This window comes from Acomys russatus, chromosome 14 (genome assembly GCF_903995435.1).
Source record: "Acomys russatus chromosome 14, mAcoRus1.1, whole genome shotgun sequence".
NCBI classification, from domain to species: Eukaryota; Metazoa; Chordata; class Mammalia; order Rodentia; family Muridae; genus Acomys; species Acomys russatus.
The window spans coordinates 30,973,858-30,989,174 of record NC_067150.1 but is presented as its reverse complement, the minus strand read 5'-3'; the positions used below and the strand labels follow the sequence as shown (position 1 = coordinate 30,989,174).

Below are 15,317 nucleotides of genomic sequence, written 5' to 3'. Positions count from 1 at the left end.
TGCTGCTGTTGCAGCTGGGTTTTTTGTTTTTTGTTTTTTTGTTTTTTTTTTCTGTAAAAGTGAAACAGCTACAGTAAAACTTCCTGGAAGCCCTGCCCACTTCTAGGGACCAACTGCATAAGGAAGGGATCGGCTGAAAATTCTTAAGTGCTTAAGGAAGTAAACATGAAATTCTGGCAATGTATATCATCATGAAGCTGTTCTATTTGTATCCCTGCACATCTTGAAGGCAGAGTAAATTTCTGTCGAAGTTTTTGTGGGTAGGTAGGTGTTCCCCTCCCTCTCTGAGAAGTGTTGTCTGGATAAGGGATGGCTTCCTCAGTCTGCATGATCTTGGTACTAGGAGGCTCAGCTAGAGTCACCCCCATATCTTCCCAGGAGAGCTCCAACTTGTTTCAGATATGCCTCTGCCCTTTGTTTCTCTTCTATCTGCAAGCCTTCTGCCTCACTCTCCCCACAAGTGATCCTCATCCTCATTTTCTTCTGTGCTCCCTCTCCGATCTTCTTCCCTTTCTTCAATCATTCCCACTATCTATTCTATTTCCCCTTCTGAAAGAGACTCTAGCATCTTCCCTTACACCCTCCTTGTAACTTAGCTTCCTTGGGTCTGTGAATTGTAATATGGTTATCATGTACTATATAGCTAATTTCCTCTTGTTTGGTTGGTTTTGTTTTTCAAGACAGGATTTCTCTGTGTAGCCTGGGCTGTCCTGGACTCGCATTGTATACCAGGGTGGTCTCAAACTCACAGGGATCCACCTGCCTCTGTCTCCCTAGTGCTGGGATTAAAGGCATGAGCCACCACCGCCCAGCCTAGTATCCACTTGTAAATGCATATATACAGTGTATGTGTTTATGGGTTACCTCATTCAGGATGATCTTTTGTAGTTACAGTCATTTTCTTGCAATTTTCATGATTTTCTTGATTTTAATAACTGAGTAGTATTCCATTGTGCAAATGCAGAACATTTTCTTTATCCATTCTTTGGTTGAGGGACATCTCAGTTGTTTCCAGTTCTTGGCTGTTATGAATACAGCTGCTATCAATATAGTTAATTAAATATCCTTATTGTATGGTGGTACATCATTTGGTATATGTCAGGAGTGGTATTGGGGTAGAGCTATTCCAAATTGCCCCAAAAAGGTCCAAACTGTTTCCCAAAATGGTTGCATGTCATCATCATGGTTGCAGAAGTTTGCAATCCCACCACACATATACTGTATGTGTGAATATATATTTATTTTTGGCACATCTTTTTAAATTCAAACCTACCTTAAATCTATTCTATTTAGTGATTTGTGAAATTAGTATGTGAATCATAGCATTTGATTCATAATATGTGATCTATTTGGGACTTGAAATCTGTGTACTGATCCACTGAGTAAAAGAGAGTGGGTAGGGTTTTAATTGAACTATCATTACCTACTACAGAACTATTTCATGTGAAGGTTTCTGACTCTCAAGTTTACACAGAACTGAGAGAGAAGTTTCCAAGCAGACAAAAGGTAAGCTCTTGAATTCAATTTCTCCTAACACCAATCCACCTCAAATAAGTCAGACATTCTAAGACGCAATCTCTAGATACTTTATTGAAAGTATCTGAAAATGGTCATACTTTTGAAGAGACAAATTAGAAAGAAGGAAAACTTTATATTTTAGACCTAATTTTTTTCCACGTATGTTTAATAGTTAAGTAGATTTGGTGCTAACACAAAATTAATCTAATCTGGCTATAAAATCTCATCTGAGGCAACACAACACAGTCAGTTCCTATTTGTGCTACTGGTCAGGCAGATACTGAGTATAACTAAATTAATACAAATAATTTACTTGCACAGTTTTAACTTATATTGATCTGTCCAACCATACTTCCAATTTAGCACATGTCAGCAAGGAACTCTTTATTTTATGTTTGACCGTTTTCATATCTTATTTGTTTTAACCAAACATTTAAATATGATATGTTTTGGTGAATTTTAGAAATCCATAATATTGAACAAGAGAAAGTATTATTTAGCATTGACTTTGAATAATATGCAGTCAAGCCTACCTCATTCTCCTTGTCAGGACTGAAACAGTCTGAGTAGTGCAGCTCTGTGTAATGCTGTTCTCTATACTCAAAACATAAACATTATTTCGGCTTGTCACTATTGAATGGTTTTCACTCTCAGTTCACAATCACATCCAGACAATATCTTCTTGATGCAGTACAATCATGCAAGTATTGATTATTATTTTATCAATTTATAGATAGGATTACCAGCTACCTTCTTGACAAAATGCTTTTTTTCAAGACAAGATTCTCTCTCCAGGACTAATTTTAAATGATATCTGGGTTCAACAATTATGAGATATGTTTCTCTGATTTCATGCACAAAATATAATTATGTAATGCACATAAGATGATTATAAACAATTAGCAAATAACTTGCCTAAGCAATGCAAAATTATTTAAATATTTTCTAGATGAATCCTTTTAAATACAATAAAATTTTAAGTAAAGATATACTTCAGTGATTTTATGGTTGTTTTTGTGTGGTATTGCTAATTTTTTAACATAATTTTGTTTTATCTCCAAAGGAAATTTTACAGTTGGATTCAACATAGATAAACTTGGAATACAATACAAATTTAACTAAACAAGAAACATAAAGAAAAGCACTGAAATATTCTATGTAAATACTGTAAGTATTACAGTAAAACTATAGTAAAAATACAAAAATACTTTTACTGGATGGATGGCAGAGAGACAGGAAGAATTGATCAAAGTAAAGATCTTTCTAAAGTTTGAAAGATAAATTATAAGTAATCTGTGCAATGTAGTAAAGAAGTGAGTACTTGTACAATGAAAACTTCACAGGGTAGGTCTCAAAGTACACATTCTGCATCTACATAAATAATTATAAATGTACAGGAACAAGAGATGTTATATACACTTATAACCATTGATTATCATGGTGTCAAGAGTGTTGAATGCACACATCTGAAAAAAGATACACATTAAATACTTACAGTTTGTTGTATGTCATCTCCACTTTAATAACACTAAGAGACAAGTAAAACTGGTGACTCACTAATCTCTAAGATAGATCAGATAAAAATAAATCATCGTGGTTCATAACCCCCATTGGAAACCTCTATCTACAAAAATATATTGCATTATATTCATAACAACATCAAAATTACAGTCATGAAGTAGCAATGAGAATAATTTTCTGGTTGAGGGTCAACAGACCATGGGAACTGTACTAAAGGGTCACAGTCTCAGGAGCTTTGTGAACCACTGAGATAAAGAGAGGATAAAACAAACTGGTAGAGGGGAAGGTGTTTGCAATGTCTCCTCGAGTCACAGTCATGCAAACATGAAGTTTTGTTAAAGAGAAAGATGTCGAATTTACTAGAATATTTCAGTCTTCAGGGCAACTAGTTGAGATGTGCCTGACCCCCATGACTAGTGTAAAGTCTACAATGAAACAGTAACATATAATGGAGCTTGCATGACAAGATACTTTGTTTTCCAGCACATCTGTGCTAGAGTCAGGGAACAGAGGAAAACTAGTCAGATGGCCAGGGAAGCAGTGGAAAATATGGAAGCATCTTTATGTATGCATCTTAATATCCTTTATGGTGGAATGCACAATGCCACATTATCCATTGGTTAGTGACAAGAAGTTGATTTTGCTCAAGTATGTTGGGGTTGGCAAGTTGAAAGTCCAGAAGCATCTGGAGTGGTCTTTAATTTTTGACTGTGCTTTCTGGCCCTTCTCAGATACAAGACAGAAGAAAGTCTCTAGATTAAGTGTCTACCTTCCATTCTTTACTCCTATTGCATTGCTAATAGTATTTATATATTTATTTTATTATTTTTAACTTTGTATTAGAGGTATAAACACCACTTCCTGATAGAATTAACTAATGAGTGAAGACAATAGCTTTGTTGGCCATGTTTCAGAATAATGTCCCAATATTGAGAAGACATGATATTGGTATAAACTAAGAGGTGTCCATCACATAGTCAGTAAATGAGAAAGGCTTCCAGGCGAGTGGAAATCTCACAGACCTGGTAGAATCTTTCTTCTGGTCAGGCTATTTCAGTGCTCTATTTTGGTTTTAATTATTACAACACATATATTATTGTGTAGCATAGAAATAAAGTGTGAATTTGTCAATGTATTCAGTGTTTACTATATCCATTGAATTATGCAACCCTTACCATGTTTTATTGTAAAGATATTTTCACCTCCATCATAAATAAAACTCTAACTGTGAGCAGTCATGTCAGTACCTCTCTTTCCATCTTATAGTTCCTTGAAGACATTAAGCTGTTTTCTGCCTATATGACTGGCCTGTTCTTGATACATCATAAAATGACCCCTGTTAACTGGTTGGCTTGCATTCTTAGCTCCTTTCACTTACAGTGTTTCAGGCTCCTCAAAGACATGATCTACTCAGGGACTTTAAGTCTTTTTATTGCGTAAGAGTGGTCCATTTTATAGACAAAGTACACTTGTATGTTTATTCATCAATAGATGAATATTTGGGGGATGTTCAACTTTAGGATGACATAAGTACTTACCTTAAATCACTACTGTACAAAAAATTTGTATGAGTATATGTTTTGATTCTTGTAGGTATATAATTAGACTGAAATTTGGGCTACATGATAACTCCATAGTTTATGTTCTGAAGTGGTCTAATTGTTTTTAAGTTTGTAATATTTTAAAACAGCACCCAAAATATGTGAGGATTCCTTTTTCTTCACATCCATGTAATACAGCTTATATTGCAACCATCCTGTCCCATGGGAAATATTATTTCCCTGTAGTTGTGATTTGAATTTTATTAATAACAAATGATAAAGCATAGTGTTTCTGATTCTTATTGATTATATATGCTTTGCCAATAGAGGAATGGTTATTTCCATCTTCTGGCCAGCATAAATTGTGTCATTTGACCTTTTCTTTGTTAAACTGCACTAGTTTTAATGTATAGTACCTACAATTTGCCCCCTTAATCTTTTTTGTGTTATATGCCATGTTTCCAGACTTTATGTAATGTTCACTTTACTAATCTTGAATGGCAGCCTCTGCTTTCAGCACCTCATCTACGAGAGATGAGCAATTCCAAATTTGTAAAATGTTGGCTATGTTTTCTTTCAATGTTGATAACGCTTTTATATGCTATATTTGCCTCCATGGCCATTTTGAATCCAACTGATTGAATGACATGAAAAACAATTACATTCTAATAACAAGTATCAATCTGATTACCCAACCTCATATAATTAAAACATATTTCTACATTGACTTATCATAAAGCCCTTATGCACAAAGCTTGTAGATATACGCTTCTTTCTGGGATGGCGAACTCATTCCATTGATTGGCACTTCTACTCTTGTAACAGTACTGTACTATGCAGACTATTGCAGTGTCATAGTGAGATTTCAAGAGGAGAGAGGTCAAGATCATCATTTTCCATGTAAGCTATTTCTGATATTCTTGTGTCACAAAATTTCCATGGAAGAATAATGATTCATGTGCAAGCAAAGTTTAAAAGAAACCAGGAAGTTGACAGTGTTCTCACTGAGCTCAGAGATAGATCTAGAATTTATGTCCATTTTGAAAGATTTTCATTTACTCATGAGTAAATGAGAAGCATGGGTACCTTTCTTTTTCTGTATCTCTTAATTCTGTTCTACAGAACTTTGCACTTCTAATTGAAATAGTTTATTTCTACCATGTCATGTACATTTCATCAAATTAAAAAATTTTATATTACCAGTTAATTTAATAGTTGTTGTGTTTGCCTTTTGATCTTCTGTTCTAACATTTGCCGACCACTTAAATCTTCAATTTGTTTACACAATTAATTTAAGTTTTATATATAGAACATTACATTACTAAGAAGTAAAAATAGTCTCATTTCTTCCTTTATAAGTACCGGAGCTTTATTTCCAGTGTCTTGCTTATTTTTTATATAAGAGAAACTATACTAAAACACAGAATAACCTATGCTAAGATTACTTCATATGCATGGTGAAATTTTTCCATAGATATTTGTTGGGAGGTCCTGGAAAATGCTTTTATTATTTTTACTTTTATTATAAAGCAATATATAAGCTTGTCATAAGAACAGCTAGAAGATGGCATTACATTTGTTATATCTGGTCTTTCAATGTTCATGGAACATAAATATACATGGATACATTAGATATGTATTTGTATGTTTCATGTTAGTCTTTACATGGTAACATATATGAAGAGCTGTTAGAAACAGGAAACCTCTGAATGAAAAACTTGAATTCAATTCATACATCAAGAGCAGAGAGAGAAACAATCTTTTTCTCACTTTCTACATTATAACATCCAGGGCCTAATGTCAGAAAGAAATCATTCCAGAGTGACTGAGTTCATCCTTGCCGGACTCACAGACCAGCCAGAGCTGCAGCTGCCCCTGCTTCTCCTCTTCCTTGGCATCTGCCTGCTCACAGTGCTGGAGAACCTGGGCATGATCATCCTGATCCTGCTCAGCTCCCACCTGCACACCCCCATGTACTTCCTACTCAGCAGTCTGTCCTTCATTGACCTCTGTTATTCCACTGTTATTACTCCCAAGATGCTGCCAAACTTTGTGACAAAGAAGAATGTCATCTCCTATGAGGAATGTATGACTCAGCTCTATTTCTTCCTTGCATTTGTTACATCTGAGTGTCACATGTTGGCTGCAATGGCATATGACTGCTATGTTGCTATTTGTAATCCCTTGCTCTGCACTGTCACCATGTCCTACCAAGTCTGTTCCTGGATGGTGGGTGGGGTGTATGGCATGGGCCTGATCGGTGCAGCGGTTCACACCCTCTGCATGCTAAGAGTGGTTTTCTGTAAGGCTAATGTAATAAACCACTACTTCTGTGATCTTTTACCCTTGATGGAGCTTGCCTGCTCCAGTACGTATGTCAATGAGGTAGTACTCCTGTGTCTCAGTGCTTTCAATATCTTTATTCCAACCCTGACCATCCTGGGTTCTTACATCTTCATCAGAGCTAGCATCCTCCAGATCAAATCCACTGAGGGAAGATTCAAAGCCTTCAGCACTTGCAGCTCCCACTTCTCTGCAGTGGCTGTCTCCTTTGGTTCCCTGGCATTCATGTACCCACAGCCCTCCTCAGTCAGCTCCAAAGACAAAGGCAAAGTGTCCTCTGTGTTTTATACAACAGTTGTGCCCATGCTGAACCCCATGATCTACAGCCTGAGGAATAGGGATGTCAAACTTGCTCTAAGTAAGTTACTTCAAAAAACGACGGGCCATGTGTAAAGACATATTTGCCATAGCAATCATGTATCACTTACAACAAGAAATTCTATTTTTCAAACCTTACCCAATTAATCTCCAAACAAGAAAGATTAGTTCTGTGTCAAAAAAGTACCATCCACATCAGAAAGTCTCCATATCTCTTGGTTGCATCCATCTTTCCTGTCTTCTCCTGAAGACAAGAGCAGGACAAATGTAGCTACTCTCATCTATGCCTGGGATAGATTCTCCTAGAATAAGGTACTTCTATGTTGCCTTTAAATGTTTCTCAATTTCATGATATTTGTCATCTTCAAAGCCTTTAAACAAACTGTATTAAGGAGGCAAGTGTGGAGATTTCCAAATTTCACAGGGTACCCCTACTTATTGAAATAATTTGTGTCCAGCAGGACACCACCAGAGCCAGTGTTCCTCTTTCCAGTGTTAACTTTTATTTGTGTATTTATTTATGTATCTGAGTATTATCATGTATGTATGTATTTATTATTTTACGTCTGAATCCCTTGCATCTATTATTTCATCTGAATACTCTAGTAGGCACAAAATGTTGGTGACTTTATTTCCAGCTTACCTTTAAATATATGACAAGATACCTCTTTGCCATGTTGCTTCTATGGCATCCTGTAACTTCAAAACTAGAAACAAGAAGATAACATTATTTTTGAAAACCTGAATAAAGGCCTCCTTTTTTTGTAACCCTTGACTGTTCTTCATGTTTATGTTTTCATTTATCTCATAAAATCTTTATATGTAATTCTATCACAATTGATTGGTTGTTTTACATGACATGTAGGTCAGTTACTATGTACCAGGACAAAATAATACGTATCATCAAAAGTTTTGATAAATAACGAGAACACAATTGGAACAGAAATTTCCAAGTAGAAAGTATGAGTGCTATTCTATTTCTCCTAACATTATTCCACCATACTATATGTCAGACCATAATGAACTCTAGTATCTAGAAGTTGTAAATATCTCACAGTACCTGAAAATGACACTCATCATCTACAATGATACCTCAGAAGACAGGAAATTAGCTTTTTCTTATTTTTAAGCCATACTTTTTCTAGGTATGTGTGTGGTTTAGTAGAGACAGTTTCCATAGACTTGTGTGTGTATGTGTACGTCCTCAGCTCACAGGGAGTGCCACTTTTAGGAGGTGTGGTCTACTTGGAGGAAGTGTGTCATATCAAGGGTGGAAACTGAGGTTTCCTATGCTCAGAGTTTGCCCCAGTGTGGTACACGGTCTTCCGCAGCCCATGGACAAAGATGGCCTGCATATGGCCATGTTTCCAGCCATGATGATAATAAACTAAACCTCTGAAATTGTAAGCTAGCCTCAGCTACATTTTTCCTCTGTAGGAGTTGCCCTGGCCATCTTGTCTTTTCATGGAAATAAAACCTTAACTAAGATAGTGTACTTAATAATACTCTTACTTGATGAAGTACAAAAATGAATCTTATTAGTTGCCATGTCTCTTCTCTTGTAGCTTTGGAAAAATGCATACTTATTTGTATAATTAGTCATATAGATAATTTGTGTAATTAACATTCATGCAAATATTAAATTTTTGTTGATAATTTCTGTTTTTAAACTTGTCATAGAATACAACATCAAAGTAACACAATTTGTCAACCGTTATTTATTTATTTATTACTAATTTTAGGTACTTGGCTTGTTTTAATAAATCATTTAAGCTCAATTGTATTCTTTGGTGATTTTTGTAGATAGACATATTTTTAAGATGAAGAAATATTTCTCTATTGCTTCCAAACTTTGAAAGTTTTACAGACTTGTTTTGCATTCAGGTTAACAGGCTTTTACAAACCATTCCTTAAGCATATGCAGTTAGCACCATAATAGCTGTGCTCCTGTGGACCTGCCAATCAAGACATTTATCCTATAGTCTACTCTGTTCTAACATCTCCTTCCAAGTCGTACCATCATAAGAATCAGGGATTCTACATTATTCTGAATAACCACAAAGCATTTCTGCCTACCACTAAAAAGCATTTAAAGTGCCAAATCATAACCACATGTAAATAACTTCGTGAAGCATTATTTACTATGTCAGTAGTGTTAAGTCAAATGTTCCACAATATTTATAATTCTAGAACTAATTTTACATGGCACCTGATTTTTAGAACCATGAGTTATTTTTCTATGTTTTTAAGCAGAAAGAAACTATGTAATGTGCATAAGATGACTGTAGGAATTTAGCAAAGATTCTATAAGCTAATACAGAACTGTTAAAATAGTTTGTTATAGCAACCTAATAAAAACAATCGTGAAATAAAATCTACATAATCCTCAGCAATCCTACCACCTTTATGAGTCATTATTAAGTTGTTTTTGGAAGAGTACTATTTCGATTTCTTTGAAAAAATACCTCATTTGAAACAACATGTATAAGCATAGAAGTCACTCTGCAAGTTGAAATGTCTATCACTGAAAAGAAACACTGAATGTCTCTACTTTCATAGGATAACCATAATAGGCAAAGAGAGTTTACCTGGTTCAAGAGAACAGAATAATGTTTACCATATGATGGGATATATGGTGACAGTACATAGCTTTTTCAGTGGATATAATTATGTGATAATATTAAATGAATAAATTATAAAGATGTCATATGTTAGAATTTTTATAGTTAACAATGCAATAATGTTTACTAAAACTTTAAAGAAATCATTCTCACATTAAACATTAAGAAAATAGAAATTTTGGCAAGTAAACAGAAAACATGAAATTACATGGAAGAGCTTTGCTATACAATGGAAATATTTTGATTTATATATGATGTCATGATAATGTCAATATACAAGAATGGGTCATATCATAGAAAATAAATATTTGCCACCCACTGAATAACTTTTTCTACTTTAATAGACTTGTTAACAGATCAACAAAGAAAACTTTGTTCTATGAAATAAGTATTGGCTTTTTGTTGATGAACATTTGTCTCTGAGAGGTGCCAGATGTTAAGATATAGGAGAGGATTTTCAACATTCCCTACTATGTAAAAGGCACATAACCATACAGGTAGTTAGCAGAAAACAGGAAGCAGTTTCCTTTTAAAAATTTGCCAGGATCAATTGCTGTCAAAGCCACAAAGTCTGTGCAGAAGACAATGGAGCTTCTGCGGTAGGATCAGCACTTCCTGAGTCTTTTAAGAGGAAATACAGTCATATGACCACTGAAAACATTCAGAACCACAGAAAGATGTGTCTTTGTCTCTTTTATGCTGCTGGAACAGATATGCTACGTACATCACAATGATTAGGAATCTATTTGGCTCAGTTTCTGGAGGTACGATGCCCACAGACAATGGAACACATCTACACACCTTCATGTTGCTTCAGGCTGTGGTGGAAGATTAGAAAACAAAAAAGAAACCACAGAGATGCCTGGCTTCCTCGTAGGTTTAGACATTCATGTATGTGGCAATTAATTTGTCTCTATAAGAACATTAAATCCATGTATCTACGTGGAAGAACTGAAATACCATCTTGAAGCACCGTACCCTGTATAGGGCAAGACGATTCACAATGTCCAAATGGAAGCAGTGACTAATTGTTCATCAGTAGATGGGTTTAATAACAAAATGTAGATGAACAGAGTTCAGTATCTAAAAACAACTTCTGAAACATTCTGCAACGTGGGTGAAACTAGATGACATCTTGCTAAGTGGGATAAGTCAGTCACAAGGAGACAGCTGTGCTGTTGTACTTCAGTGAGATGCTTACAGCCCTCAACATCACAGAGACAAAAGGAGAGAGTGGCTGCCAGGGGCTTTGGAGTTGCTTGTGGGGTGCCATCTTTCTGTTCTGTGAGATGAATGGTTCTGGTGATAGATGGAACATTGTTTGCACAACTCTGAATTCACTTCATATCACAACCATACACCAGAGATGGAAAGGTTCACTTTCTGTGTATCTTGCAGTAATAAAATCTTGATGAAGAAAAAAAAAAAAAAGAAACATAAATCATTGGCCTTATACTCTATTCTCCCTAGAAGACCAACAACCTGCACACTATTATACTAGAGAGTAAGTTTCTCACATAGAATTTGGGGAACACATTCCATCCATTTTTACGTGCAAATTCAACACGGTCAATAGGCATAAAACTAGAACATATACTTAAAAAAACAAATCATGTTTTGTAAAAAAAAAATAAGTAGGGTCAGCATAGGACATCAAATTGTGACTTAATAATTTAACATCTTGGTATCACTCCTACTTATATAGCAAATTATGGACTTGTCCCAGGATTAGATTTTTTTTTTTCCTAGGCAGGATATGGTCAGCTGGAATTAGAACAGAGGGTCAGGCAGCAAGGCTGAGGGTTTTGTTGTTGCTCACAACTTATTCACTTAAATTACAATTTTAGTCATTTAAATTATTTACATATTTTGTTTCTTTTTTGTTTTCTTCTATTATAATGAACACAAAACAAGTATCTTCAGTTACATGTCTGTATTGAGTCTGGTACTCAACAGCTACAGCTGGACAGGGCTATATTTTCATTTTTATATGTTGTAGATTAAGGAATTGAAATATTTGCCTATGAATCCATATGGCAGTTCTGTTGCTCATGGGAAAGAAAAATGCCACAGTATTGAGGAAACTCTGATATGTGTCTTTGGCACGAATAATGGGTACCTGCTGAATGTATCCTAGATGGGTGAGACTTCTTGATGGGTAGGAAAGTAGCAGCTTGTGAAGAAAAATTTTGTGTGGTTCTTGTGAATCAGTATTCTTTTGATGCATTTTTAAACTTCAAAAATTGCAGTTATTCCTCTTATGTGTTTGCATATGTGTGTTGTGTGCGTGTGTGCATGCATTACACACATATAATGTGTCAATGTGCATGCAGAGGTCAAAGGAGAATGCTGTTGAGTTGGCTTTCTCCTTCATCTTTTATATAGGCTACATCTATTGAGCTCAGGTCACCATGCCTATTGTCTGGTTGCTTTTACCAAGTAAACCATATCACTGGCCATGACATCTGAAAATTCATAGTTTTCAATGTACAGTTCAGAGTTTTGTACATTCATATGTTGGGCCAATGTCATCATATTACCCTATAGATTTTTTTATTGCACATTAACTGAAGCCCAGTAACCTTATGTGGTCAGATGACACCTCCCTTCCCATACACCGGGCAGGCAGTAAGCTTCTTTCCACCTGTGTGAACCTGTTTCTGATACTTCCTACACATGGAACCACACATGCTTTCTCTAGGCATGTTTCAGGGCATTTGAAGATGAGATATATCTTGAAACTTAAGCCCTCATTACTGCAGAAAATCGATTCCATGGATCAGACACATTTTTCCTGTCTATGCATCACTGGATCAACACTTGATGGCTTAAAGAATTTAAACAGAAGTACTTCTGCAGGAACTGATCATACACAAGTTTTTCTGTACGTGCACATTTTCAGTTTGCGGTCTTTTTGCACCACTAGAACTTCTAACCATATGAAAACAGAATATTTTTAAATCTCTATATACCTATCTGTCTGTATGTCTGTCTGTTTTAAGAAGGGAAGCATTTGCTGTAGCAAATGTATTCATGAGGATATACTTATGAATGCAGGGGAAGAGAGGGGCAGGAACAGGGAGACAATAAGTCATAGTGCATTTATGGACTAGAGGCAGAAAGAAAACGGAATTGAGCTAGCCTATAAAAGCCTCAGGGCCTGTCCTAGTGACCCATTTTCTCCAAGGAGGCTCTGACAACAGTGCAATAGTTTGGGATTGTTTACAACTGTGAAACAGTGTGTGTGTGTGTGTGTGTGTGTGTGTGTGTGTGTGTGTGTGTGTGTGTGCGAGTGTGCATGTGTGTGCATGTCTATGTGTGTTTAATCTCTGTGAAACTGTCATTAACCTCCAAATGCTGATAAGATTTGTATCAGAAAACGATGTCAGCTCCTTCTCTGAACCCATGACTATCTTCTTTCTGAATTTTTGTTAAGTCACATGCTGGCCACAAGGATATGGGACTAATGTGGTGCCCTCTGTAACTCCTTGATAATTTCACCAGTCTTACCAAGTCTACTTCTGTATGGTAGGTGAAGTGCATGCCATGGCTTTCACTGAAGGTACAGTTCAAACTCTGCACGCAGAGAGTGCTTTTGTGTAAAGGTAAAATAATGAAACTGTTCTTTCTTGGTCCTCTCCTTTTGTTGCAGCTCGTCTGTTCCAGGAAAATTGTCAATAATGTAGTAGTTTTGTGCTGCAATGATTCTAATTTCCATGTTCCAACCCAGACCATCCTGGCTCCTTACATCTTCATCAGTACTAGCCTTCAATGAAGGCAGATTCAAAGCCTTAAACTGTACTTTCCACTTCTCTGCTCTTGCTCTTCATTTTGGTTCCTTGGCTTTATGTATTGTCAGCATTTCATAGTCATCTAAAAACCAAGGTAAAGCATCACTTGCTTTATACAACTGTTCCATGCTGAATTCTATGATGGACAACACACACTATATAAACTGTTTCAGTACTGAAATAACATGTTTAAAGAATATTTTATATTACCAAACTCTATCGTATCTAGAGTTTTGATAAGCACACAGTTTAAAGACAGGAATGCATATCTAATTATACTATCATTTGTATGTGATTATAATTTTTGGAGGGCTATGGCATAAGAAATTATTGGATTCATGGGCCATATATATCAAAAAAGCAGTTGTGGGATGCTTTTCCTCTCTCTTGTGTTGCACTATGTCCAAAAACAGAATTGGCTTCATTTTTCCTTTTTACTGAGCATTACCCTGCTTAGCATGCAACTGTCATATCAAATATCTCTCTTAATAGGTGGACATGTGTGCTGGCTTTGTTATTGGCTTGCTACAAATATGTGATAAGATACTAACAACCTTTCATGAAGTTCACAGTTTTGTGATGAGATCTAGGTTAATTGACTATTTTGTTAGTTCTAAGTCTGATGTGGAAACAGAGGTTAGGGCAGAGGAGAAGATGTGCATGCTGGTTTGGCTTAGAGGTTGGAAATTGCTTGGATGGAATGAAATAAGGCGGACAGAGACAAAATGGCGAGGGCATATGAGCTAGATATGGGAAGCAGACATGGATAGGGATGTCAGAGATACTCACCTTTGCTGACCTTGGAGAAGGAAATGAGAGGTCTTAATCAGAAGAACAGTTGAATGTAGTGTAGAAGACACATGTAGGTGCCTATAATTCAGAAGGTCTCTAATAAAAGCCTTGAGTTTAATTGCAGTTTGGTAGGGGTAGCCAGACTAGGCTGAGACATTGGATGTGGAGCCTGGTCTAGATCTGGAGGGTAAGAGAGAAGTGTTGATAGATATTGGATTACACTGTGGACATTTAGATTCTAAACATTAAAAATCTCATTGTGGTATGGCTCATTCTTTAATCCTAGAGCTTTCTTATTAAGGTATAAAATAACTTTGCGGCATGGCTATCACACACTTTTAATCCTAGAATTTTCTGTTTATTATAAACAGATGGTTGTGGTGTGACTTATCCTAGGACAAACCTTTAGTCCAAGAGATTTCTGTAAACAAGGTTTAATAAAGTTAACACAAGTCAAGAGGCTGAAGAAGCAGACACCTGAAATAGATTAAACAGGTAAGAGGGACATTGAGGAAGAAAGTATTTAAGTCACCATAAAGAAGAATGGCTTTTGGTTTTTCCTTCTGGGTCATGAGCTGAATAGGAAGGGCTTTTTCTTTCTAGGATATGAACTGAGTAGGAAGGTCAACTAGGTGCTTTTTTGTCTCCCTGACTGGTCAGTTTTCAGTCGAGCATCTGAGCTACTGAGAATCCATTTGTAAAACTGGACATATTGGATTTTCATTCATCAGAGCAACAGAGAAGACAGGAATAGGGAGTTCTTTGTTTTATGAAAGCACACATCTTTTTTTCCATGCAAGTTAATTAATGGATACTTCATAAAGCTATTTTCTATGTTATTTTCAATCTCCAATACAGGATAATGGACTTGA

The 15,317-nt window shown here is 36.0% G+C and overlaps 2 protein-coding genes across 2 annotated transcripts in view; one reads left to right on the top strand and one right to left on the bottom strand.

Moving 5' to 3' along the window:
- LOC127197857 (von Willebrand factor A domain-containing protein 5A-like) overlaps positions 1 to 15,317 on the bottom strand; it is a 55,968-nt gene that overhangs the window by 11,258 nt on the left and 29,393 nt on the right.
- On the top strand, positions 6,372 to 7,316 carry LOC127198324 (olfactory receptor 150-like). The gene has a single exon (XM_051156220.1). It carries the CDS (start codon positions 6,378 to 6,380, stop codon positions 7,314 to 7,316), a length of 939 nt encoding a protein of 312 aa, XP_051012177.1. The 5' UTR covers positions 6,372 to 6,377.

What these genes read in the sequence shown, in the direction of transcription:
- LOC127198324 (XM_051156220.1), top strand. Translation starts at nt 6,378, where the DNA reads ATGTCAGAAAGAAATCATTCCAGAGTGACTGAGTTCATCCTTGCCGGA.